This window comes from Martes martes (genome assembly GCF_963455335.1).
Source record: "Martes martes genome assembly, chromosome: 3".
Classification (NCBI taxonomy): domain Eukaryota; kingdom Metazoa; phylum Chordata; class Mammalia; order Carnivora; family Mustelidae; genus Martes; species Martes martes.
This window is the reverse complement of record NC_137890.1, coordinates 123402525-123430178: the sequence shown is the minus strand read 5'-3', so window position 1 is coordinate 123430178 and position 27654 is coordinate 123402525. Positions and strand designations below refer to the sequence as shown.

The window sequence follows — 27654 nt, the reverse complement described above, 5'->3', positions numbered from 1 at the left end:
TTAGGGACGCCTGGGTGGCTCAGTTGGTTAAGCGGCTGCCTTCGGCTCAGGTCATGATCCCAGCATCCTGGGATCGAGTCCCGCATCGGGCTCCTTGCTCCGCAGGGAGCCTGCTTCTCCCTCTGCCACTGTGTCTGCCTGTGCTCGCTTGCTCTCTCTCTCTCTCTCTCTCTGACAAATAAATAAATAAAATCTTTTAAAAAAATAAAAAAATAAATAAATGAGCTACATTAGGAAAAAAAAACAATAATATAAGAACTGACAGCAAGGTTGCAAGCTGTTTGCTAATTGCCAAAAACAAAAACAAAAACAAAACAATGAAGTATGACTAGAAACAAAGAGAATTAGAACTGAAGGAGCAAGAAAGGAGATATGGAGGGAAGGACTGAAAAAACGACAAGAAGATGAAAGTTTTAAAGACAGACAGGTCAAACTTAAATTTGTATTTAGGAAACCATGAGAAAGGAAATTTGTTTACCTGTGGTTACATAATTACTTCAGTGAGACATATATGGTAAGGAGACAGAGAAATAGGAATATTAAAAATTTTTTAATTGCTCAACAAAGTACTTGTAATAGTGACAATTTTGTGTGTTAGGTAAGTGGGAAGTTTACCACAGTCAAGTTCTCCAGAAGTCTGTCCCATATACTTTTATGATTGAAATGATTGAATTGTTCTGCGTGGGCACTGTCTACTAGACACAAGTAACTTTGAGTACTTGAAGTGTAGCTAATACAACTGAGTAACAGAAATTTTTATTATTTTATAGTTAATTTTAATTAATTTTTATTTTAATTTAAATAGCCACAATTACCAGATGATTGAATGAAGGTAGTCTAAGAGATACCTATGCATCTGTTCTATGATCAACATATTTAAAAGACATATGTCATCAAGTTGAATGAAAAGGGGGTGTGCCTGGGTGGCTCAGTTGGTTAGCAGCTGCCTTTGGCTCAGGCTATGATCCCAAAGTCTTGGAATAGAGCTCCAAGTTGGGCTCCCTGTTCAGCCGGGAGCCTGTTTCTCCCTCCCCCTCTGCCACTTCTCCTGCTTGTGCTCTCTTTCTCTCTCTCTCTCAAATAAATAAATAAAATCTTAAAAAAAAAAAGTTGAATGAAAAATACCAGGTTTGGGGGGCAACAAGAATCAGGTATTAAATATTATTCTCAAACTCAAACAAAAATATGTAAACTCAAGAAAAGGAAGGAGACTACCATTGCTCTAGTGCCTACCACATGCCAGTGTAGGTGCATTGAATACATTCACAGTAGCTTGTAGCCTTACAGCTGGGAAAAATGGACATTCTGGACCTTATTCATACAGAACAATCTGAAAATTACTAATTGATTTACCACTAAATAGTGGTAAAGCCTATTTAAAAATTTCAAATAAGGCAAAACATTTTTTACTGAAATATAATGTATGAAGACTAATATTGATAGCCAGTAAATATAATTGTAATTATATCATAGTTAAAGAAATTTTGGAAAACAATGACAAGAATTTATTATTTTCTCTTTGCATTTCAAAAATAAGTTACAATATCATCTCTTCTTTAAAAAAAGAAATTTATAAGAATTTTGGAAGAAAAGCATCAAGGGAAAACTGGATTTTATGTGAAATCAACAAAAGTGCTTATCATTTAAACAATTGTGCATTATAGGCTACATGTTGTAAAGCCTTGAAAAAATTTAATCTGCAAATGCACAGCACATCTTTTCTCTAATATAACACCGATTAATAATCATTGTTTCAAACCTCAGAATTTTCACCTGTTTTAGCTACATGTGATTCATGTTCAAATATGATTTTATATGATTTGACACATGGCAAAACTGTCACTGAGTGATTAAAAGTGTTCTACAACTGATTGTATAGTTGCACAATGCTGTGAACATATTAAACGCCATTAAACTGAACATAAATAGATGAATTGTATGAAATATGAATTGTGTCTCAAGGAAGATGTTTAAAATAACTAGATGGAGAAGTCATAAAGTCATTAGAGAAAGCAAATTTCTTATTTTCCTTGCATATGTGGTATTTCACATGACTGAGTTTTAAAGAAATTTTGCTTTCCCAGCATTTCCCAATATTTCTGTCCTGGTTTTGTTTCATGCAATCTTTTCTCTCTTCTTTAAGAAAAGAAATTAACTGCTCTAATCATCAGCCTCAAATTTTCAGGATATCAATCAGTAATTTTGTTTGACAAAGAATAAAAGTTGCCCAGTCTCTACAGAGCAAGAAAATTATACATTTTCCACTAGATGGCACTGGTGTGCAAATAGTGTTGCTAGAAGCTTCAGATTCTCACAGCAATAAAATTATTAACATTGCCACATTGTTTTTATTCACTTTGATTGGTTTGGGTAACATAAAAAGAAGTGGAAAATTAAAACAAGATACTTCTTTAACTTGCTAAGATCCAGGGCAAACAGAGTCCTTACATTACAGATACAGGATATAATGCGAGGAAAAATGATCACAATCTTCTGTGCTACAGCCATAGTGAGAACCCACAATCCCTGACTCTTAGTTGCTATCATACAAGTATACAATATAAAAAGTGGGAGAGTGGATACCCTCGTCAAAGGGAACAAGAAAATTCATCTCCATTGTGCCATTGTACACATATTAGCTCATCTGATCCTTAAGCTATAAGCTCCATATATATTATTTCATAAAATCCTAAGTATATAAACCCAATCTATTAATTTCATAAGAGAAAGAGAAGGATCATTTTGTTTAATACCATATCACTTGAGTAAAGCACAGTGCCCAACACACAGTAGACAGTCAGAAACATTCGGTCCTTAAATAAATGGATGAATTAACTGAGCTTAATAACTACCCCATTTAGTAGGCAATGTTATTTCTCCTTGCAGCTGAGGAAACTGAAGTTGGAAATATGAATTAACTTATCCAAACTCACACAGTTCAGTGGCAAAACCATTTAACACAATCCGACATTATTTTGCACTATATATTTACATGTAATTTTTCCACGATAGAAGAAAGCTCTATGAGGACAGGGAACAGGTTTTTCCTTTTCCCTATGGTGTATCTAGCTCCTTAGACAGAGCTGGCACGCAGCTGGCACACAATAAATAGTATTTATCTGTTTGAGCTCAAAGCAACCCTGATCTTGAGCATTCAAAAAGTTCTGCTCCTGGACCACATTCAGTTTCATTCTTTTCATATTATTCCAACTCCACTACAAAATCCAGATCTTGTTTCTGGATTTCTGCTAGGTTTCCCACTGACCTGTCCTCAAGTCCCTTTAACAAGAAGCCTTAGAAGTCAGTAAGCATTCCCACTTTGCTTCTCCTAGAGATTTCTCCTAGTCCCTATAGCTGAGCAGTCCACCCTTTCAGCCCTCAAATCCCCAGGGGTGCTTGTGGGAGTTGAGCACATCAGCAGACGGACCTGGTTCTGGTTTTGGCTCTGTTATTTGTATCCCTACTGTCTTTGGCTATTCCAAAGGCCTCGATTTCCTCATCTCAATTTTCTCAACAAATGAGGCTCGAATTGGATGATCTCGAATAAGACTATAGGGTTTTTAACTTCATCCTATAAGTGGTCATATATATACTCAGCTCATAACCAAGATGGCAAGTTTTGAGGGGAGAATGCTTGGGCTCTAGGGGTGGGAATAAAGCCAGCGCTGGGAAAGTCTGTGCACCAGACAGGGCTGTTTTGGCCAGAGGCAATGCGGATGGCACCCCTGACATGTGAGCCTCGTTTCCGCGAGATTGGGCTCCCGGACCAGGTCGGCCTCCCCACCCCCCCGCATCGCTAGGGGGCGCTGCAGGCCGCTCCCCGGAAGCTGGTTCCAGACGCTGGTCCGGCGCCCGACTCTTGCGTCTTCCGGAAGCGGAGCGCCGGACCCGCAACGGCTGACCGCGGGAGCGGCGGTGGCGGGCCCAGCAGCAGCGAGGAGACCTTAAGGGGACCCGGACCTGGCTCCCGCGCCGGGGTGGAGCGCCATGGACGAAGCAGCCAGCTGTGCGAGCGGCGGAGGCTTCCGCCCGGGCGTGGACAGCCTGGACGAGCCGCCCAACAGCCGCATCTTCCTGGTGATCAGCAAGTACACGCCGGAGTCGGTGCTGAGGGAGCGCTTCTCGCCCTTCGGCGAGATCCAGGACATCTGGGTGGTGCGGGACAAGCACACTAAGGAGTCCAAGGGCATCGCCTTCGTCAAGTTTGCCCGCAGCTCGCAGGCCTGCAGGGCCATGGAGGAGATGCACGGCCAGTGCCTCAGCCCCAACGACACCAAGCCCATCAAGGTGCTGGTGCCCGGGTTGGGGTCCTCGCGCGAGTGGGTAGGGGTGGGGCTTCTCGCGCCTGAAGCTGTGTCAGCGTGGGGTCGAAGTAATACATCCGCTCCCTGGGGTGGCTTGGGCAGCACCTGGCCTTCCGGGGACGGGAGGATGGCGTTCGCGACAGGGGTGCGGGGTTTGGGCTGTGCGGGAAGAACGACCGCCCGGACTTGGGCAGCACAGCTAGGGTGACTGGACCTGCCCCCACTCGCGCTGTCACTGCCCCGGAGCCCTGGACTCCACCGCCCACTCCTGAAGCTCCAGTCTTATAACCCCGTTTACATAAACACGGGTGTTACTGTTTTCGGTTTTTATTTATTTATTTATTTATTTATTGCTTTTCTTCAGGTTACTACTGAGCTTAACAACTTGATAAAAGTGTGTTAAACTGTGGCCTCTCTGGTGCTGGGCGTTTGCCCAGTACCAGACGAAAGGGTACATGTAAATAGTGTGTGAAGGTGACTATAACTGCTGCTATTGCGTATTTGTCACACTGTTGTGTGTGTGTGTGTGTGTTTAAGATTTTATTTATTTATTTGACAGATCACAAGTAGGCAGAGGGGCAGGCAGAGAGAGAGAGAGGAGGAAGCAGGCTCCCCGCTGAGCAGAGAGCCCCAGTTGTGTTTTTTAAGATCATCTTAACTAAGCCCTCTTTGTGAAAGTAGTAATACCTTACGTTTTGGTATTGCCACTTTTCTTTGAAAGCAACCAAAGTAACCTGCCTTAAGCAGGGCTAAATCATCGTGATGGTAGTATGGTTGTATTGTTGTTACTAAATGCTTCTTTGTGTAGTCTTAGTTCACCCTGGAGGCGTTTATATTGTTTCAGCACTTAAACTTGTGTAAAATTAAGATGACTGGCAAGTGGCAGGAAGGGTAATTTTTGAGAGTTACTTGACTTAATTTATGCTTTTAGCACAGTGCTTTGCAAAAGATAGGCCCTTAGTATATCCTTAAGGTCAGTAGTAGCCACAGTGTCATTCCTTACTGGCTGTGAACTCAGTTCCGGACCCAGTCCTGAGGCTCTGACAGTTACTTCAACAGTATCCTCACCTGTCCTGTAATTCTGTTTGAGACTTCCACAAAATTCCCTTCTCCCTTGATGTTTTTTTCCTTTTCTTCCTCCCATTTACTACAGAAAACTGGTAAGAATATTATTAATATTGACTCACACAAGTGGAAGACTGAGAGATATATCAGTCTCCAGAAGTCTTACCTATCCCTCCATCCACAAAAGAGAATGAGCCTAGGAGTATATCAGCATTACAGTAGACCATAGACATTCCCTTTATTTCCACCTCCCCAACTCTCTGAAATGGAGTAGAACAGGTCATTAATAAAATTTATTGTAAGGCCACAGCATATGCTAGATCAGGGGTTGACAAACTTTTTCTGTAAGAGGACAGATAGTAAATATTTTAGGTGTTGTGAGCCACATACAGTCTCTGTGACCTATTGGTTTTGTTTTTTTTTTTTTAAGATTTTATTTATTTATTTGACAGAGATCACAAGTAGGCAGAGAGGCAGGCAGAGAGGGGGAAGCAGGCTCCCTGCTGAGCTCTGTGACCTATTCATTGTTTTTTTGTTTTTTTTAAGATTTTATTTATTTATTTGACAGACAGAGATCACAAGTAGGCAGAGAGGCAGGCAGAGAGAGTGGGGAAGCAGGCTCCCCACTGAGCAGAGAGCCTGATGCGGGGGCTCGATCTCAGAACCCTGGGATCATGACCTGAGCCAAGGCAGAGGCTTTAACCCACTGAGCCACCCAGATGCCCCCGACCTATTCGTTGTTTTTAACAGCCCTTTAAAAATGTAAAAAAAAAAATTTTAAAAAATTTTTAAAAAAATGTAAAAACCAACTGGGTGGCTTAGTCGTTGGGCGTCTGCCTTTGCCTCAGGTCATGATCACATCGGGCTCCCTGCTCAGCAGGAGACCTGCTACTCCTTCTCCCACTCCCCCTGCTTGTGTTCCTTCTCTTCGCTATCTCTCTCTCTCAGTCAAATAAGTAAATAAAATCTTTTAAAAATAAATAAATAAATAAAATGTAAAAACAATTTTTAGATCATTGGCTATAGAGAAACAGGAGGCTATGGTTTGCTGACTCCTGTCCTAGATTGATCATTTGTATCTCCTTCTAATTAAATTAGCCAGAGAGGGTTTTTATACTTTGAGTATAACCACAGAGGTCTGTGGACAACCCAAAAAATGCCCCCAATTTTAAACCTATATAATTCCCTTTTCTTGATTAAATTCCTACAAGAGAAGTGAAAGTCCCAGCACTGAAATGTACCCTCCCTTTTAGCCACAGAGAAGTTATTCCCCAAAATAATTAAAGTTTAAGTTGTTTTTTCACATTTTGGTCCACTCAGTTTTAGCCAGAAGTTTGTTGCAGTGCAAAACCGAGCTAGGCAGTCTAAGTTCATTTTCAGTGGGTTCAGCTTGGGTCTGTCTTCCACTGGATTGTAGTTTTTTACTTTTGTTTGTTTTTGTTTCTTCTGTACTTCCAGTTAAATTAATTCAGCTTCAACTTCTTTCATATAGTTTGCTTTTGCAAAGTTCCAAAGGATCTGTAAGACAGATAAGAAAATTATAGCCCCAGGCCTACAGCCAGAAGACTGGCTAAGTAAGAATTATTCTGTGACCAACAACATTATCTTCAGCTCTGTAAGAATACCTCTTATTTAGAGCTTGTAGTCTGAACTTAAAGTCTCAGGAGAAATCTCCATTAAGTGGTTAATTATACATGTGTTCTTCTCAGACACTGCCTGCCTTATTGGGAATTTGAAACACTCCAGTCTTCTAAAATTTAGAAGTTTGTGATCTGATGACACCTCTGGTCTCAAATCTTGAGACTCTTGAGACTTGAGACTCTTGAGACTCTTCTTTTCCCTTTTTCTTCCTATATTCATAAAGGTTTCCTATTTCATTTACCTATTGATCATTCATTACTGATATATCCCCTAGACTGACTTTCTAGTGGGTCATTTTTGTATTGCTTAGTACTGTATTACTAATACCTCATACACTGCTTGGCATATAGCATAAGTTTATTGAGGGAGTAACAGTAGACTCTTATTTAGGAATATGTCTCCAGCTGTATCTTGTAAACAAGGTCCTACACCTCTACGACAGCTGTTTTCTAAGCAAATATACAATCTTCTGTTTCAATACTTTTGAAATCTCATGACTTATAAGTTCTCAGTCCTCTGGGTTGCTGCCTCCTCTGGAATTCCATTTCAATGGTATACAGCCGCCACTCCCCCTTTAAAGTAGAAGAAGAAAAAAGAAACCTTAAGGGCTTCATGTGGTGATTTATGTTAATTTTATTACATGTCTTCAAGTAATAAAAAACAAAACTAATCATTAAAATTCTTATCCTTACAGCTCTATAAACAAATCCACAATCCTAATTAGAGATTTTAACATTCCTTTAGGATAATATAAAACTGTAACAATTTTATAAAGTAATAAGTAATAATCTCATATCATAATCCAAGTAATAATAATCTGAGTAATCTAATGTCACAGATGATGTTTCAGTAAAAGTAAATTGCTAATAGTAGAAAATGGAGCCTCAGTCCGGTACATTTTCTTCCTCACATAAATCACTTGGTCACTGAGATTATCCAGAATATGATTATGCTACCTTTTTTAAAGGTTCATATTAAAAAGAAAACAATTAAAAATAATTACATTCTAGACTTAAACCCAACTGTATCAATAATTACATTAAACATAAGTAGATTAAACATGCCAATTAAAGGCAGAGATTATCAGGATTTAGTAAAAAAAAGAAAGACCAAACTAAATACTGTTTAAAAGAGACATGTAAAGTATAAAGATACAAAGTGGTTGAAAGTGAAAGGATAGAAAAAGCTTGGGTGATGTCATACAAAATGGTGTTCAACTCAAGAAGTATTAACAAAGATAGGGCAACTTCATGGGAATAAAAATGACAGAAGTACATAATGATCCCACATGTTTATGGAGCCAATAATACAGCTTCAGAATACAGGAAGCATCATTTTATAGAACTAAGAGGAGAAAGAAAAATTTGCAATCAGGTTTTTATACTCTTCTCTTAGTATCTGATGGAACAACTAGACAAAATCAGTAAAGATGTGATACTTAACACTTTAATCACTGTAGTTGGCATTTATTGGACACTGTACTCAGCTGTTGCAGATACACATTCTTTTTCAGTGCACTGATTTGCTCTTGGTAAACCAAAGTGCAAAAGTAAAAATACATTTGGAAAAAACAATGCAGACATTGGTATTATCTCATATAAAAAACACACTGCAAAAAAAGAAAAAAAAACCATTGTAGTAAAGATTACTTTAAAAAAACTTTTGACAAAATCCTATTACATTGTGTTTATCCTAACATGCATCTCATAATAATAATGAAGTAAGTATACCTAAGAAATAGGAAAACAGTTAACTATTATTTTTGGGATTTTGTTTGTTTCTTAGGTTTTCATTGCTCAGTCCAGATCATCTGGAAGTCATCGTGATGTTGAAGATGAAGAACTCACAAGAATATTCGTTATGATACCAAAGTCCTACACAGAAGAAGATCTACGGGAAAAATTTAAGGTAGTTATGTTTTCTAATCAACTAGCGTCTGTGGTAACTTAGAATCCTAAATTGGTTGTATGGTTACTAAATCTTAAGTGTTGTTTGCATTAGGTCATTAGATTGTTGCTAGAGAATTAAATAACTGTTTTTAAGTCATCTATTTCCATCTAGTTTTAAAATATTAAACCTAGAATAAACCCCAAAAAAACAACATAAAAAAGTGGAAAATATAAATGATGGTGTTTTCTCTGCCTTTAAGGGAAACACGGATTCAGGAAAATAAAGTATAAAGCCTGGAGTTTTAAATTAGGTCACATACCCAGTAGGTGGTGGACCAAGATTTAAACCCGTGCTGTCTGAATCTGGAAGCTGCTCTTGCTCTTTACACTTTCAAATACCCTCTCACCACTCTGTTGCTCTCATGTAGAGGGGAGTCAAGTAAGCCTGAGTGTGTGAACTGTATTATCTAGTATTTATTCTAAGCCTGTGGCATGTTGATATACTTATTCACAGAAAGGCTCATCCTTTATGGAATATTAGTCCTAAAATTAAGCCTTTGAAGTTTTATTTATTTTATTTATTTTTAAAGATTTTATGTATTCATTTGAGAGAGAGAGAGAGGGAGAGAGGACACAAGCAGGGGGAGAAGCAGCGGGAGAGAGAGAAGCAGCGGGAGAGAGAGAAGCAGATCCCCGCTGAGCTGGGAACGCAGCATGGGGCTCAATCCCAGGACCTAGAGATCATGACCTGAGCTGCAGACTTTTAACCATCTGAGCCACCCAGGCGCCCCCGAAGGAGTTCTATTTAAAGGGAAAAAAACTACAGCTCTGAACCATATAGGAAGATTATAGTCAATGAAATTTAAAGATAATTTTAAATCTCTTTTTAGCTATTGACTTTTATATACATGATATACTTCCACAAAAATTATTAAAAATCAATTCTTAAATTATTTTGAGTTGTAATTTTTTATCCTTTTTCTACTAAGTTTTCCAATACTATGAACCAGGTAGGCAACAAGCAAGAAAGAAAAGAAACAAATACGTAATTTCCAAACTTTCTCTGTCCTACCCCAAGAGTTGAAAAAATAACAGCTATCAAACATATATATTCCAAACTTCCTCCAATAGTAAGAACTTTTTATCTTTTTCTGAGTGAACAAATATGACATTTTTATCCAAATGTATAATAATTAAGTTGTTAATTGGTTACATGAGAATTTTATAAAATAAATAATAAACACTAGGAGGGCGCCTGGATGGCTCAGTTGGTTAAGCATCTGACTCTTGACTTTGGCTCAAGTCATGATCTCCAGTTGTGAGATGGAGCCCTGCGTCAGGCTCCTCACTCAGCTCAGAGTCTGCTGGAGATTTTCTCTCTCCCTCTCTCTCTGCCCCTCCCCCTGCTCGCACACACACTGTCTCTCTCTAAACAATAAATAAAATCTTTTTAAAAATAAATAATAAACACTAAGAATTTATATCCCATATTTCTCCATGGAATGACTTTCTGAGCACGCCAGTGTTTTAGTGATATACATTGAGAAGCTCCTCTTCAAAGGAATACAGTTACATCCTGTTAGAAGGCAAACAGCTGTAGCTAATGTTTAGTGTATCCCAGACACTTTAGGTCTATTAGTTCATCTAACTCTTAGCTGAAGGCAGACGCTTAACAACTTGAGCCACCTTGGTGCCCTTCATTTAACTCTTAAAATAAGTAGGTACAACTTTTAGCCCCATTTAGCAGGTAAAGAGATAGGCACAGAGAGGATAACTAAACTGCTCAGTTAATAAGGGACTGAGCAGGGGCGCCTGGGTGGCTCAGTGGGTTAAAGCCTCTGCCTTCGGCTCAGGTCATGATCCCAGGGTCCTGGGATCGAGCCCCACATCGGGCTCTCTGCTCGGCAGGGAGCCTGCTTCCCCCTCCCTCTCTGCCTGCCTTTCTGCCTACTTGTGATCTCTGTCAAATAAATAAATAAAATCTTAAAAAAAAAAATAAGGGACTGAGCAAAAATTTGGATATAGAAGGTTCAATTCCAGCTTGTGATCACCACTGACCAAGACTTTGAAGCTTTCAAAATCATTTACACATTTTTACTTGCCCTCCATGACATAGGCAAATTATTTGATTCCTCAAAGACCTAGTTTCTTTGTCTGTGAGATAAATAGTATAATATACATCCATATATATAACATATATTAGTATATACATAAATTTTATGTGTGTGTATATCTATACATACATACGTATTATACATATATCCTTGAGGGATTATTGTAGCAATAAGGTAATATATGTAAAGCAAATGCTCAGCAAATGAAAATGAAAATCATTAGTTTGTGACATTTTGATTCTATTATTAAAAATGGCTATAAATTCTAATTCTGATTTCTAGTTTTGCAAATAAGGAGCACAAATAAACTTTAAGTTCTGAAATAATCTGTTCAGTTATTGATTTTTGACTCCTCTAAGATCATTTCTTTTAACTCTCATAGGTGTATGGAGATATCGAGTATTGCAGCATTATTAAGAATAAAGTAACTGGAGAAAGTAAAGGTTTGGGCTATGTTCGATACTTAAAACCATCACAGGCTGCCCAAGCAATAGAAAACTGTGATCGAAGTAAGGATGTGTTCATTTAACATGTTAAAGACTTTTTAAAAACTTTTAATTATTCTAAATAACTGAATTTAACATGTGGTTTTACTAATAAGCATGCTTGCTAATTTAATCCTAGCAATGCAAGTTTAAATATATGCATATACCTAGGATGAAAATTATTTTGGGATTGTGATTAAGCTTTCATTGAGGCACTGTCTTCAAGAGAAATATGAGCAACTGCATCAACTTAGCAAGTGAAAATACTGTTGGCACATTTTGGTTATTATTTCTATAGTAATTTAAAGTTTTTAAGTATTAAAAATTGACTTACCCTTTCCAGCTTTTAAAAAAATTTTTTTTCTTTATTTAAAAAAACCTCAAGTTTTCTCGTATATTTGTGCATATTTAAACTACACCTTAAATAGAATTATGTATATGCTAATAAACATAAAGGTTAAGGATGGGACTTAGTATAAATTTTGCCTACATAGGTAACTAAATATATATTAGGTTAATTTTGAGCTAGAGTGACATGAATTGGATCTTATGCTGTTACTGCTATATATAATGAAGAATAAGAATTTTAAAGCAGCCAAGGAAAATATCCTTTGTTGTCATACTCCTAGTTATATTGACCTTTAGAAATGAGGATTAGTTAAATTAGTAGGTTTTAGGATATTATAAAGATCTCTATGCACTGGAAAGAATTATTGCTGATCAGTAGAATTCTTAAATAACCCTAAGGTACATATCAAAATTTCCTCTCAGATCCTTCTGTATTTCTCAACCAGCCAGCATTAATTGAGTACCTGTGGCATACTCAGCAGTATGTTAAGTAAAAAGATACAAAGGGAATAAATATATAGCTTTTAAGGAATTTAATTATATTGGGTAGCCAAGCTCTAATAGGCAAAAAATAGTTAAAGAATAATAGAAGACTTTTTTAAAAGGCTCTTTGAAAGCAGGAGTGTTTTATTTGTCTCTTTCTCTCATTCCTAGTACCTAGTACAGTTATAGACCCTCTGTAAAGATTTATTGAGATCTCTATCAAAGAAACTGCCATTTATAATAGACTCAATAGAAATTTTCCAAATGAGAAAATGTTCAAAAATGTGTGGTCCAGCAGTGGTAGAAACAAGTGCATTGAGAACATGAAAAAACCTCTGTACACAGAGGTAAGAATGACATCTGGTATAGAGTAGGCAGGACGGAAGGTGAGAGCAGTGCTAACAAAGGCACAGAGCTGGGGGTAAACATGTCTTTGCTTAATACTGTGAAGGCAAAAGTCTGAATAAGGCATAATTAATCCTATTGAGTAATTAGGAGACAAAGTTAACTAAGTCCATTGGCACCATATATGGGAGGTTATGAAGAGTTCAACCTCAAGATTCCCTTGTAGACTGCTTTAAAAGGAGAAAAATAACTGTTTCAGGACAGTTGCTCTAACCACAGTATCAGGGATGGATTTTCAGAGAAAGAATTCAAAGTGACTTGGTTTTATCCTTTTTGGAGCCACTGAATAATATGATGAAAGCTCTGAACCCTCTTTGAAATATGCCCATGTGCACATATACATAAGTGTATTGTTTAAAGTTGCAGAGAGTTCATGGAACCTTCCCACTTTTTGAAGCTCATCTTCAAACCCCTACTTAAAACCTTTGATCCAGAGGCAAAGAGACCAGTTAATGAGTTGTTAGAATTAATTGAAGGGAATCTGACTTAGAAACAAAGGCAAGGAAGTTAGAGTAAAAGACAACATCTTGTAAGTGTATTTCAAAGGAAGAATCTTGCTGACAGGTTGAATGTGAAGAGCCCTATAGGATTTTGATGTTGAGCCAGGGGAACAAACCAGGATGTTATTTGTAATAGGGAGGAGACTGGAAAGGATAGGGTAGAACTGCTGATCTTCAGTGTCTGCCTTGACCATAACTTGAGATTCTTGCCCTTTTTACTTATTTTTTACCATCTTCCAAAAAGCAAAGAAGTAGGTGTGGTACAGAATCTGGCCTTTGTGTAGATTTTGTTTTGTACAATTATAGTTCTAAAGCTAAGTCAAGCACTAGCAATAAAGTATATTTGCAGGTGTGCTAAATTTGCTGTGGACTTTGAAAGTCATAGATTCTCTTTTTCAGGTTTTAGGGCAATCTTGGCTGAACCTAAAAATAAAGCATCTGAATCCTCGGAACAAGACTATTACAGTAACATGAGGCAGGAGACATTGGGACATGAACCTAGAGTAAATATGTTTCCATTTGGTGAGTAAGCTATCCTTTCTTTTAATAGTGTATGTAATATATACAGTCGGATTTGGATTTTATAAAATATTCTTTTATCAGTAGTCTGTAAATCTCACTTAGTGAATAAAAGTTAATGTGGGGTTTTTTTTGAGAAGTTTGTCATGACTCCTCATGGTCTTATTTAACACTTGCATATTTAACACTATGTGTAACATAGAAAACTAATTGGAAATTATACATTATATAAGCATTGTGTATTATATAATACATAATATATAAGCATTGTTTATAGAATTCTATATAATTTCAGTGGTCAGTTATGTATTATCTAAATATTAAACTACCTCACTGCCAATTTTTTGAGCAAGCTTCTGCCTCTGTTAGGACCCAAAAGTATGGAAGACCTGTACTGATATCCCCGCAGTACAGAGTCCTAAGATTTTATCCCTAAGGTACTGCTGCTTTAAAATTAGGGCTAGAGAAAGGAAAGGAATGACAAACATAGAAGTTAACGAAAGGGAGAAGTGAGTGATAAAAGTAAGTCCTATAAGTATTATTTAGCATAATCTTTGTTTTAGGCAAAATACTTGCCATATTTTGCAGATTTGCATACTAAACATATTCCTCTGAATTTATACTACACATTTCTGCTTATATTTCTGTGTCAAAAGCAGGAGAGTGGGACAAGTTGTCTGTTTTCACACCATTGGTCCATTCTGATAGTGTTAATGGCCAAGAGCATGCTACAAAATATAGAGTGCCTTGGTCAAATGCAATGGACTTAGTGACAGCTCATCTTACTTGTACCTAAAATGTTAAGTGAATTCTTGAATGTGTAGAAATTAAAAGATGTACTTTTCTTTTTATACTGTTGGAGAACAACAATCTGAGTTTTCAGGTTTTGACAAGAATGACAACAGAGGCCAAGAAGCTATCTCCAAACGCCTGTCAGTTGTATCAAGAGTTCCTTTCACTGAAGAGCAGCTTTTCAGTATTTTTGATATAGTACCAGGATTGGAATACTGTGAAGTTCAACGAGATCCTTATTCTAATTACGGTAAAATAATGTCTATTATTTTTTAATATACTGTGTTTTGTTAAAATGTCTTTTCTCTAGTGGTGCTTTTTATGTCAAATAGTCTTTCTATGACAGTTTTTTTTCTTTTTCTCCGTTTTAAACTTTAAATTACAGTGATACCTTAACAAATAAACCCCTGAGAATATATCTCCTTTATACAATGTCACATATTTTTGAAAAATATTTTAACTCCCACAAAATAGAGCATTCTGTTTCCAGTTGTACAACCAAAATACCTCAGAATGGGGTCCCTGTACTCCTGATTAATGTTAGGCAAAGTTCTGAAACCCTTCGAAGTTTCCTCCTCATCCCTAAGTGTCTCTCTCTTTTTTTGTTTTTTGTTTTTTGTTTTTCAAACTTTGTACCCAAAATGAAACTCCTTCCCTTCATTTCAAGCATTTAATTGCTCTACTTCTCTCTCTACTTCTTCCCAGTCTTAATTGAAGCAAGGCTCTGGGGCGCCTGGGTGGCTCAGTCATTAGTTAAGCATCTGCCTTTGGCTCAGGTCTTGATCTCTGGTATCGAGCCCCATGTCAGGCTTCCTGCTCAGTAGGGAGTCTGCTTCTCCCCCTCTCTCCCCCAGCTTGTTCTCTCTCTCTCTCTCTCTCAAATAAATAAATAAAATCTTTTTTAAAAAATTTGAAGCAAGGCCCTAATATCAGCCATTTGAACTTATTAACTAGTTAATTGACTAAACCTAATATCTAGTGTTGGCTTAGCCATCTCATAATTTTTTAAGTTTTTTTTTTAAGGCTTTTTAAAAATGGAGTTATCGTGGCATAATGGAAAATGGTTGGCATTCCATTTCACATCAGACTCAGGTGCAAATCCTAGCACTGGCATGTAGCTCTGAGAACTTGACAAACTGCTTATCCCTTCTGAATCTCTCTCTCTTCATCTATAAAAGGGGATTATTAATACCCTCTCTGTCAGGGTTAGATAAGAATTAGGAATGCTGTATGTAAAAATACCTAATGCAAGTCCTGGCACATGATAGGCACTCAGGAAATCTCAGGAGCTTATTGGTTTGCTTTAGGGAATTAGAGATGAGGGGTATATTTGGCATATATTTGGTCATATTTGGCATCTGTTCTAGTACTATGGATAGACTCGATTTAGTCCTTACAGGGTGTGATGGATGTAAGGGGAAGTAGAAAAGTGAGTCAAGTCATCAGGGCTGGTAGGCCTGGAATGGTGCCACTCTTCACCCAGATACATGCACTTAACTCACTATTACTCTACCCAGCCCTAGTCTTTTAGCATAACTGCCCATCTGAGCCTACTTTGGACCATCTCCAACCCTAACCTTAGACTATCATTCTGTATTCTGATTCTAAAGCACACAGTTTGTGGTTTTTGGCACATTCATTGTTATGTATAATTCTGTTTGTTTTGTATTTCTTTCCCTTTTATCTGATATGTTGAAATGTGTTCCTCTACCTTCTGTAACTTTTCTCTGGTTGAATGTGTCTGATAAAAAAAAAATATGTGTTATTGGGACACCTTTTTATTAATAGAGGTATCATCATAGAGTTCTGCCTGAATTAGTTTTATATGTTCCTTTGCTTTCTGAATTTTAATTTCATTAAAATTTTGGGGTGCTTCGGTTTAGAAAGGAACATGAAATTATAGCAGTGTTTTCCCCCAAGTGGGTTATGTTATATATATGGGTTATATATTCTATATATATTATTTTATATTATATTATATCATATTATATTATATGTGAAGGTTATATATTATGAAAACCTTTTGGTTATGTTATAAGCTCTTGGGCTATCCATATATGGACTCTGGTATAAAATTATCCCCCCACTTTAGCATCACCCTCCTGAATTGAAATCTTTCTCCTTACCTGAAAGCTCTCCAGAGAAGTGTGAAATATGTGACTTCTAATCTGAGAGCCTCTGTTCCCTACCTTTTGTTTTTTTATAAATATCACTTTTACTTTCTCTAGCACTGCAGCGATCCTGATAACTGTATGTTCTTATCAGACTGTATATTCTCCTCATTTCATTTCCTACTCAGTATGATAGGGAAAATTTTAAAATTTCAAAGCAGATTTCGAAGAATAAAAATTTAAGAAGAAGTGGTTTTAGGTGTATCTATCGTATAAGAAACACCTGTATCTTAAAATTAAATTCATTGGGCAGAACTTGCTCCAATAATTAACATTTTCCTTAAAATATGTTTATATTTTTGCCAAAGTCTGCTTTAGACTTTGTAGGAACATAGTTGTTGTACATATGTATAAGAAAACTTTGTTTTCTGGTCCCTTTGCTGTGTTTACTAGTTGTGTGATACCAGACTATTTCTGTATTGCTTCATTTTGTGGCAAGACAGGCTTTAGGTACCCTTTCTTTTTCTTTAACTCCTGATATTCTCTACTTTGTTTTAGGTCATGGAGTGGTTCAGTATTTCAATGTAGCATCAGCTATTTATGCAAAATACAAGTTACATGGGTTTCAGTACCCTCCTGGGAATCGGATAGGTGTTTCCTTCATTGATGATGGGAGTAATGCAACAGAGTAAGTACCATCTTAGGAGGGTCTAAAGCAGAGTTCTGGGTGTACATGATAGGACTTGAAGAATAAGAATGGAAATCAGTTAACCTCTTGGGTGAGGAAGTCACACAAAACAAGTTACGGGTAAGAAACTGAATGTTTCTGGTTTTCTGTAAATCATCAGTTCTGTTCTTTAGCCTTCTTAGAAAAATGGCAACGCAGATGGTAGCAGCACAGCTTGCATCAATGGTGTGGAATAACCCAAGTCAGCAGCAATTTCTGGTAAGTAGGTGAGAACTTAACCTCTATGATACATCAGTAGGTTATAAAATAAATGTGGCCTTTGTTTATTACCTATGTAAGAAACTGTTCAGAGCTACGGTACAAAATCACATAGAAGTCATGATGTAGATCTCTTTAGCTCTTGGCTTAAAATCCTTACAGTGCAGTTTTTCTTTTTCTTATTTTGTACCTAACTCTTCAACAGCAATTTGGAGGAAATTCTGGATCACAGTTGCCTCAAATCCAGACAGATGTTGTACTTCCATCATGCAAAAAAAAAGCCCCTCCTGAAACTCCTGTGAAAGAAAGACTTTTTATCGTGTTTAATCCTCATCCTTTACCTTTAGATGTATTAGAGGATATATTCTGGTAAGAATTCAATTCCACAAAGTTATGTTTTATAATATAATTTATTTAAAACAGTCATTTAAGCCTTCTCACAAACTTGAAACTTTCTATATCCAATACTTAACAGATAGAAATGATTTGTTCTGCAGTTTAAAAAATTCCTATTTATATCACCTTTTAAAATATATGATCATTTCTTTCTCTTCTTTATTATTTATATATCTTAAGTCTCCACACAGAATTTCCTGTTATTTTGTTTTGAAGATATAAAACATAGTATTGTTTTTGAAAAGTTGCATGCATAAAATGGACAAATCATTTGTTTCTTTATAGAAAATACATATCTGCATAGACCTGCCCTCTAGAATTCTTTTTACATAACTTTTCCTTTGTGATTGTAATTCAACTGAACAGAGTTGAATTATAGAAATAATTTTCTATCAGAAATAGAAACAAAATAGAAAACAACATTTCTATTTTGTTAGCACTCTGTTGGATCCTTAAGGATTATATTGAGTAAACAATTGATTGTAAGTAAGAGTACATAAATATAGAAAAAGGAAGGCTCTTGTTTATTTTTGTGTTTTTTAATAGAACTCCTTTAATCTTAACTTATTTCTTTTTAGTCTTTTTCCTATTTGCCTTATAACAATGTTAGCAAACTTTGAAAAATAGGAAGCTCATTAAAGAGTTGCACAAAATACCAGTAGTTCAAATATTTTGTCTTTTATTTAACTGATTCATGTAGTTTATTTCCTAAACATTTCCTTTATGCCAGGCAGTTGTCATACTAAGTGCAAGAGACATTGCGTAAACCAAACATATGATGTAAATAAGACATAGTAGTTCTTGTCCTCTGAGAGCTAATCTCATGTAGGAGACAAATAAGGAAGTAGGATACTACAACCTAGTGAGGTTGGTGTTGTGAAAAGGAATATCCAGGCTATGAAATACGTAAGGGGAGTATCTACTTCTAAAGCTCTAAGAAGCAATGTATAATGGAGACCTGCAGATGAAAACAACTTAGAGAAGAAAGGATGTTGTGGGGGTGGTTATTCCTGTAAGAGAGAATGTGAAAGGAGATGGTTAGAATATGGGATTTGAAAGGGAGGGTGAAGTGAGAGAAGACAAGGCCCATCTCAGGAAAAGCCCACAGGCTATGTTGGGGAGTTTGTCCTTACCCTGGATAGAATCCTTAGGGTGGAAATGATCATATCTGTGTTTTGGAAAGATCACTAGGAAGGTAAATAATAGATTAGATAGGGACAAGCCCAGAGGGCAGGGAAACAAGTAAGGAAGTTAGAGCATTCCAAGGAAAAGATAATGACTGACTGAATGAGGAAAGAGACCTGAGTGAGCATGAAAAGAACTTGACTAATAGAGCACGTGTTTGAGAAGGAAGATTGACTTGATGGGATGTGGGGAGAGGAGTGGAACTGAAAGGTTGTATTTTTATCAATTTCATTTTTTTTTTTTTTTACTTCATTTCAGTCGTTTTGGTAACCTAATCGAAGTTTACCTTGTGTCAGGAAAAAACGTGGGGTATGCCAAATATGCAGATAGAATAAGTGCCAATGATGCCATTACTACTTTACATGGAAAGATCCTAAATGGAGTCAGACTTAAAGTTATGCTGGCGGATTCCCCAAGAGAAGAATCTAACAAACGACAAAGAACTTACTGATTTTTGAGGTAAGCCCTTTTTAGTCTGAATTTTAATAACACATTGGCCAGATAGTATAACAAGAAGAATATGTATGTATAGAGTTTCTTTTTAGGGATTTGGAAGTTGTCAGTTAGAAGCATTGTGACTTAAAGGTTGACTAATAAAACCACAGGTTGGGTTAATTTCACAATATATTTTTTAAACTTGAACTTTATAAACTTAAATGTTTTTGATGTTTACTGAGAGAATGTTTTTGCCCTTCTATGAAATAAAATCAGCTTTTAATGTAGAAAATTAAACAGTGGGTTTTTTTGTTTGTGAATATCTTAAATACTAAGAATTTGACTTTTTACCATATGTTTAGCTAACCTCAAAATTGAAATAGTTCTAAAGATCTTTAACTTGAAGGATTAATGTCTTGAGTTAAAACTTAAGGTAATTTATAATAACCTTTATAAAGAGTGTTTTGACATCTCACTAGTGAAATGGCTAAAAAGCAGTTCAAATAAGATATCTTTTCTGGACCTTTTGAACCTAAATGCTTTTCTCTGGACTTGAATGTGTGAGTTTGCGAATTAAAACCACATATTCAAAAAGTATTATTATATGTATATATGTATTAAAAAAGGAACCCTGACAATTTACCCAAAACTCTTGTCTATTATAATAATACATGCAGCCATATGAATTCCTTTTTCTTTTAGTTTTCAGAAATCAAACTTACATTTCTTTTTCTGTGATAGTCAACACATACCTCCATGGCCGAGGGAAACATTCTTTAAAGTAGAAATGTTCAACTCTTTCACTTTTGTTATTCTGGCAGTGAATTCTAAGTTTCAGGAGCAGCTGAGAGTTTTTCCCACACATCCAGCTTCCCAAGCCCACTGCTAATCAGCAAGCCCTTAAGATTGTCTTGGAAGTTACTGACTTGAAAGCCATTTTCTTTTACCTTTGTTTTCTTTATGACCAATTATGGCGACTAGGAACTGTCAGAATGAATTGTCGCAAGCCTTATTGGTGATGACCCTTTTTCTGATAGAGCAAGTCAGGTGATTAGTTCCTCCTTCCTAGAAGGCAGTTGGCAATAGGAAATGCCCGTTGGGACCATTATGAATAATCCTAATTTAGAAATGTCTTGAAATGTTTTATTTAGTTACAAAACTCATTTCCATTACCCCATACAATGTACAAATATTAAAATGCCAATGAAAAAGAATTAGCAAGTCCTTCTCGAAACAAAGCTGTCTTTTTACATTTACAAATAAAATGTTAAGACCTGAATTCTGGCTAGACAAGCTATCTTCTAAAATAGCTAAAATGTGTTTGTGTCTGTGAATATTTTATCATATAGCTAACAATTCTTTTATTCAAAGAATCTTTGTTTTTAAAAAAGGACAGTAATACTAAGTTCTTAATATGGGGGAAATACATGAATTACTCCTGTGGTTGAACCTTTCCTGTGATTATTTGTATAGTACAAAAATATTAAACTTAAAAATTAGAAGATCTGCCTTGGAATTCTGTCAACATTTAACTGACTGTGATTGGGCAGATCTCTTCATCTTTATGAGGCTGATTGTTTTAATAGGGTTATTGAGAGAAAATTAATTGGAATTCCTTATGAAATATAATAACGTTTTGCAAGTGTGAGCTAAAACTCTTGCCTTGGTGATTTCAGTGAATCTTTGAGATGTCATCTTATCAAAATGGTCAGAAACTAAAAGTTTAATGGTACAAAATATGGCCAGCTGGTGCTGTGCAAATGAAGCTTTATAATACCACATTTTTCCCTGTAAAAGTGATATACATTCATCCCGTTCCCTACATTAGAGGAATTGCATATTCTTCAGCATGACTGTTCTTAAACTACAGATCTATCCTCTTTTCCTTTATTGAACCGTTGTACCTATTTAGAGCGAAGATAAAGTTGGGTCAGGTTAGCTGAAAATGGTAGGATATAACCAGCTGTATTGGTTTTGAATGTTTTGGAAGTTGCAGGACATTTTTCAAATTTATTTTTGCTGTAGATTTTCTCTGTACTGTGGACTCCATGAGATTCTTCTCCTTTGTTGGTATATTACATAAATGGTTTGATTTATTTATTTATTTTTAAAGATTTTATTTACTTGACAGAGAGAGACAGCAAGAGAGGGAACACAAGCAGGGGGAGTGGGAGAGGAAGAAGCAGGCTTCCGCTAAGCAGGGAGCTTGTTGTGGGGTCGATCCCAGGACCCTGGGATCATGACCTGAGCTGAGGGCAGACACAGACTGAGCCACCCAGGCACCCCATAAATAAGTGTATTACTTTAAGGTTCAGTAAAATAATATGAAAGAGTTTCTCAAATTTTACATGATTATGGCAATCGAAATTCTTTGGGAGGGGGAGCATTTTTTAATTTGTTTCCTTGATTTCAGGGGACACAAGCACCACTCATAAAGGCTGGTTCCTTTTGTCTCTGAGAAATAGGCCTAGGATTAAGTGAGCTATGCCTTTGAAATAGGGAAAGAAACTGGTCTAAGAATATAACTTTGACAGTAATTGAGTTCTATTTTGAATTGGGTTTAATGTACAAAATATGTTTCTCTTTCTATTTGAGGAAAATAAAAATTTTAGTATTTCAGAGCATCCTGATTTTGTATTAATTCACAGCATTTTCCCTCCAGAAATTCAGTACCTGCTTGCATCATTCTTCTGAGTAAGTTTGGTTTTGCTTATTTGGGGGCATCTATGATTAAGTAAGCAGATAACGTTGGTTACTTTGAAATAAAGGAAATTCCTAACATTTTAGGAATACTAAATACAACAGCTGTTTCCTTTCAGGTGATGATTTTCATACTTCTGTTGTGTTCTTTCTACAGAACAAAGACTAAATAATGACATAATCCTCAGCTGACTGACTGAAAATGTGACTGGACGCACTCCCTGTGGACAGTTGACCGCTTTTTTTTTCATATACCTGATAGTCTGTGCACAACATTGTTTTGTCTGGGGAGCACGGATTGTTGACATGTATTTTTGAATTCACACGTCAGTGCTAAAACTAATATAATAGTTGTTTCTTAGAGCAATATGTTGTTATATGTAGCAGAAATAAAGTTTTCTTTGCTTGACTAAATCATGCCTTATTTATGTGAAAGAAGAGAATAAAACATATAATAGTGTTTAGAATTTGACAAAATGACATATTTCATTGATTTTGAGATGCACCTTTTTTCACATTTTTATACTTCTGAAATTGGAAACATCTTGATATCAATTAGGTGCCGTACTGTTTTTATTTCTTAATGGAATGTGAAATAATGGTGCTTCCTTCGGTCAATTGCATCTTAGATTCAATAAAATATGGTAATTTGCTGCTCAACCTACACATGCAGATTGGCTACTTACTTACACTTAATCTGAGGCAAGAGCCAAAAGACATACCAGAAATATTTTATACTGTATTTTTATAGGTATACCAAAATTTGTTGGTTATTTTTGTAAAGATCTTTGAAGATTATAGAGCAATGGTAATTTTAAAAAAGAGTCTCAGGTTATTATTGATAATAAGTTTAAATAAATAAACCGGACGTTTTCCCTTTATAAAGACAAGATATAATGGCTGCTGCAAAAATATGATGTGTGAGTAATTTCAGAACAGACTATGATAGAATAGTCATTTCAAAAAAAGATTAAAAATTAGGATCCTACTCTGCTTGTATTTTGAAAATCCAAGAAAAATTTTTAGCTGCTCTTTAAGTGAATAATATGTATCAAAAAAGGTGTTAGAAACTCAGCATCTTAAAAAAGGTATAAATGGTATGCAGTTATTAAAACCACTGAATTACTTCCTCATTATGCCTCTCACATTCTAAGTTAAACTAAAAATAATGAAGGATTAAATTCACTGAGCATAAGAGAGTACTGCAGTTTGACATCCCTCCCTTGAAAAATTGAAATCCTTTTTTTGAATCCATAATTTTAGTAAATTTAGATGAGAAAATTTCCAATCTCATCTTCCCAGGCAGGACTGACTGAATGAGAATCTTTGTGAACCAAATGGCATATTTTGAGAAGAAAGTAAATGCTCTCATTTGAAATGGAAAACAAAACAAAACAAAACAAAACCTAAGTGAGGAGAGTTGAGTATTAATTACCAACAGGTAGACTTATTCATCCTAAACTCATTTACTGTGCACATAGTTTCATTTTCACAGGTTGGAACCAGATTGTGCCCCACAGGTTATCAGGCTCTACCACTCAAAGAATACTTGAATTCCCCCAGAAATGTACCTGGCAGCTGGTTAATCTACACAGTATAAAAATAGGGAAAGTGTTCTCTTAACTCGTGCCTGAGTCCATTGCATCGTTGATTAATCCTCATAATTGACAAAATCTGATTCCTCACAATTTTCACCTTTTTAGTCTTCAAGTTTTTCACTGGGCCATTTAGAAGAAGTTGAATCTTTCAGGTGATAGCTATCATATACCCTCCTGAGCTCCAGGTTTTCTGTTTGGCTAAAATAATCCCAATTTCTCCACTCTGCATTTGATGTCAGGGAGCCAGTTTCAGCAACCAATTGTGGTTTCAATAAGGTGTCTTCTGTAGATTTAGTTCCTTGATATCTTCATATAAACTCTATTAAAGAGATTTGTAGCATAGTTCTCTGCCTGCGAAATACTGCTTTTACAGTGCAGCCTTCTGTTGCGTTTTCCAGCTGCATCTCTCAGTTGTCGCTTGTAGTTGAGCCCTAAAAGTGTATTTTTAAAAGCCACAATGTCACATTTTTCTTAAAACCAGGAGGTTCTAAAACCTAAGAAATAGTGTTTAATAATCTAGTGCTCCTATCTTAAATGTTTACTTCTCAAATGCACTTTGGGTATAAGAACGTAGATTCTTAGATGCTCGGCATATGTCAGTTACTAAAACTGCCAACATAGAGGGGTTTTTATTAGGTGTGCATTTAAGCAATTCACATGAATAAACTTCTCTTTGAAATATGTGGTTCAGATATAAATAGTATCTACAATAAACCCTGATCAAAACTTTCTTGTAAATTCATTGTCAGGTCTTTTATGGTAGATTGTAGATGCCGAAAGCGGGTATCAGATTTTCTGTTTGTAGAGCACCATGTCCCAAGCTATGTTCCTTGAAATACTAGTGTCTTGAGAGAAGTCAGTAAGTGTTCTTTAGGGACAAAGTTTTCATGGTCGAAGATACTTAGAAAATGTTTGGTTATTATTGCACAGATTTTTTTGAGCATGAAAATTCCCAGAGCCTTTAATATGCTAATATTTATCATCTCTGTATCTCCAAAAGAAGACCATAGTTTGCACTGGGAAATGTGTTTTTAGAGGCATACTCCTAATAGGCACTGATACTACAATGAACCTATTTTAGGAAACGTTCTTCTACAATATATACTACTGTTTTTGCTCAGTGGTAGTGGTGTGGTTTTATTTATAAGGTTTTTTTTGTGTGTGTGTTTTTTATCCCACTGTAGATAAAAATTAATGCAAAATACTAAGGAAATTATTACTCTAAAATTTTCACGTTCTCTGCATGCTGTATTCTCTTTTAACTTAGACCTACATGATCTCAATGAACAGACAGAAAATAGAAATAAGAGATTTTACCACTAGGTGGTGATAAACATTGCCACTCGGAAACTGTGAAGGGCAGCATTCCTGTGTTATTTAAGGTACTTGAGCATGAAATGACAGGATTTGTATTGTCCAAAGCAGTGGTTCTAAACTTTAGTGTCCACAAGAATTACCTCAGTTATTTGTTTAAGATGCAGGTACACCAAGTCTGCACATTTGGAACTGAGTTTCTCAGTAAGCTTCCTAAGCGATTTTGATAGGATAGTCAATGGAATTGACTTTGTAGTGTACTGGCCTTAAGAGAGTATGTTGGACCTTAAATTGGACTATTGTAAAAATAAGACTTTGAGAACTTCCTGAGTCTTTTTACTTTAACCATTTTTTAGAATTTAGCATCTGCTTTAATATCAGTAAGTAATGAATTATAATAAGAAATTAAAAAACACAAGCGGTCTTAGAGATATATAGCAAGATGTCAGGCCAGCTTTTCATGTTAGCAAATATTTTTTGATGTTTGTATAGGATGGTAATTTTTTGTTTTTTGCCACTCAAAATTTACCTAATTTCATTTCTTATTTACATTTATTTTGAAGTAAATTATTCTAATGAATTATCAAAGATTTTGTCTCTAAGAAGTATATAGATATGTATCATTCATATATAGATATGTATCATGTATGGCAAGGAGCATGTATGGCAAGGAGCATGAAGGTGATGTAATTATCATCGGTGTTTAAAAAACTGAAATAGAATAATCACAGGAGTACAGAAATACACATATATGTATCTGAGTATTTTTACAATCTCAAAGTGAATCTTTTTACAAAATGAATGCTTCTTTTGGTGCACCCACAAATCTTTTATAGGTGCAGTTTAATTTTCAGTAGCTTCTTAATTATTTGCCTAAAACTCAGCGAGGTCAAGAACAAATGAAATATATATATATATGGCCTTTTCATCCAGGGGTATAGCCACCTGCAAATTTTAATTTTTGCCATATGTGGATGGTAAGCTCTATTAAAGTCATAACAACTATTTTTACATATGACTTCAGTAAAGAGAGAAAACATAAAGGTCATCCTTATTAGATAAGTTTCATTTTAATATCCGAATTCTAATAAATGGATTGCATTATTTCCTTTTCTAGAAACAGTAACTCAAGGACACATGGATCCTGGGAGCTGAAGGTATGGTATTACTAGGGGATCAGCTAGAAATATTTAGTTAACATGAAGTTGCAGTTCATTCATTATAAGGACAATGTTTTGACTATATTTAAGGTAGAAAACACTTGTCCTCAGTAGAATATGGAGGTCCCTAATATTATACTTTGAGAAAGTTACCAGGCCCTGTGAAAATTCATTTGAGTGGTTATCTGTCACGGGAAAGAGAGTTCTGTGACTGTCTTCGATGAATTGCAGTTAATGTCTTGATGTCAGGATCCATGTGAGCTCGCTAACCTGCGAGCTGACTAAGGCCGCAACCCCTGCAGTACCCTGGAGACCTCCTTTCTGACAATGCTGCTGCAGAAGTGGTGGAGGGAGGACACCAGGTGTTTTAGGAAAATCATTTTTGTATTTGAAATACAAAAATCTAGTACTGTTTTCTATAGAAACTGGGAAAATGTTGAGCACAATAGGATAACCAAAGTACTTACTCACAGATACTCCTAGGAATCTACACTCTTTTAATTTTCCTGCCTGCACTCCGTTTCTGATTTTGTAGGTGAATGCTGTTGCTGCTAACTGATTTTCTTGCTCACATATTGTCATCATTTTTCAGCATTAGTAATACACTGGTCACAGAATTCATTAGCACAGAGTTCTCAGAGGGTTTCTGGGCTTGTTTGTTCCGTTTGGTTCGGTTTTTTAATGCTAAAAGAATTAAAGTCACCTACTTTAAAGTCATCCTCATTTACTGGAAGATTTGATATACAAAAATACATTATTTAATTTTTTTCCCTTTCATCCTTGACAAAGTGTGTTATATTGGGTTTTGGCACTAGAAAATAGTGTTTACATTCTTAAATCATTGATCCTTTGGCACAAGAAGACTTCCTTCCTATTCCACGTCAGTACATTAGTAACTTAGGAATGTGACACTTGGGGGACAGTGTAGAAGGAGATTGCGATTTATTACTGATAGGACTGATTTTGGGAAGAATCTGCAGGGGTTGCTGAAAACTGGAACTTGCTGACTTGCATTGGCAAGGCCAAAATTAACCAAAAATGGCAAAAAACAAAACAAACAAACAAACAACAAAAAACCATACTTGGAGATTGGGGAGAAAGCACTCATCTTGGTTTTATCATCACAGACTCCCACCGGGGCCCACATACCATTTAGGTACTATCTTGGCTTCCACCAGAAACTCCTAGCAGAGCTCATTTCCTTCCACTTTTACCCTGAATCTGGGAATCCTAGGCATTGTCATGTAATCTTGTCTTTCACCCA

General features: G+C 36.1%; 1 protein-coding gene across 8 annotated transcripts; it reads left to right on the top strand.

Moving 5' to 3' along the window:
* The first annotated feature begins 3832 nt into the window (after positions 1 to 3832).
* RBM45 (RNA binding motif protein 45) lies at positions 3833 to 27433 on the top strand. 8 transcript variants are annotated; one of them, XR_013966523.1, is made up of 11 exons: positions 3851 to 4287; positions 8796 to 8918; positions 11396 to 11522; positions 13634 to 13756; positions 14616 to 14795; positions 17215 to 17344; positions 17518 to 17602; positions 17808 to 17971; positions 19480 to 19642; positions 22267 to 22312; positions 26348 to 27135. XR_013966523.1 is itself a non-coding variant. In XM_080798250.1 (11 exons), the coding sequence occupies exons 1-9, from the start codon at positions 3988 to 3990 to the stop codon at positions 19632 to 19634; spliced, it is 1425 nt and encodes a 474-aa protein (XP_080654376.1). In that variant the 5' UTR covers positions 3851 to 3987; the 3' UTR covers positions 19635 to 19642; positions 22281 to 22312; positions 26348 to 27433. The 8 variants fall into 8 exon arrangements, 4 of the variants coding, with proteins under 4 accessions (XP_080654377.1, XP_080654376.1, XP_080654375.1 ...); XR_013966524.1 differs by lacking the exon at positions 26348 to 27135 and adding an exon at positions 22476 to 22730 and having other exon boundaries at positions 19442 to 19642; XM_080798250.1 differs by having other exon boundaries at positions 19442 to 19642; positions 22281 to 22312; positions 26348 to 27433.
* Positions 27434 to 27654: the final 221 nt, after the last annotated feature.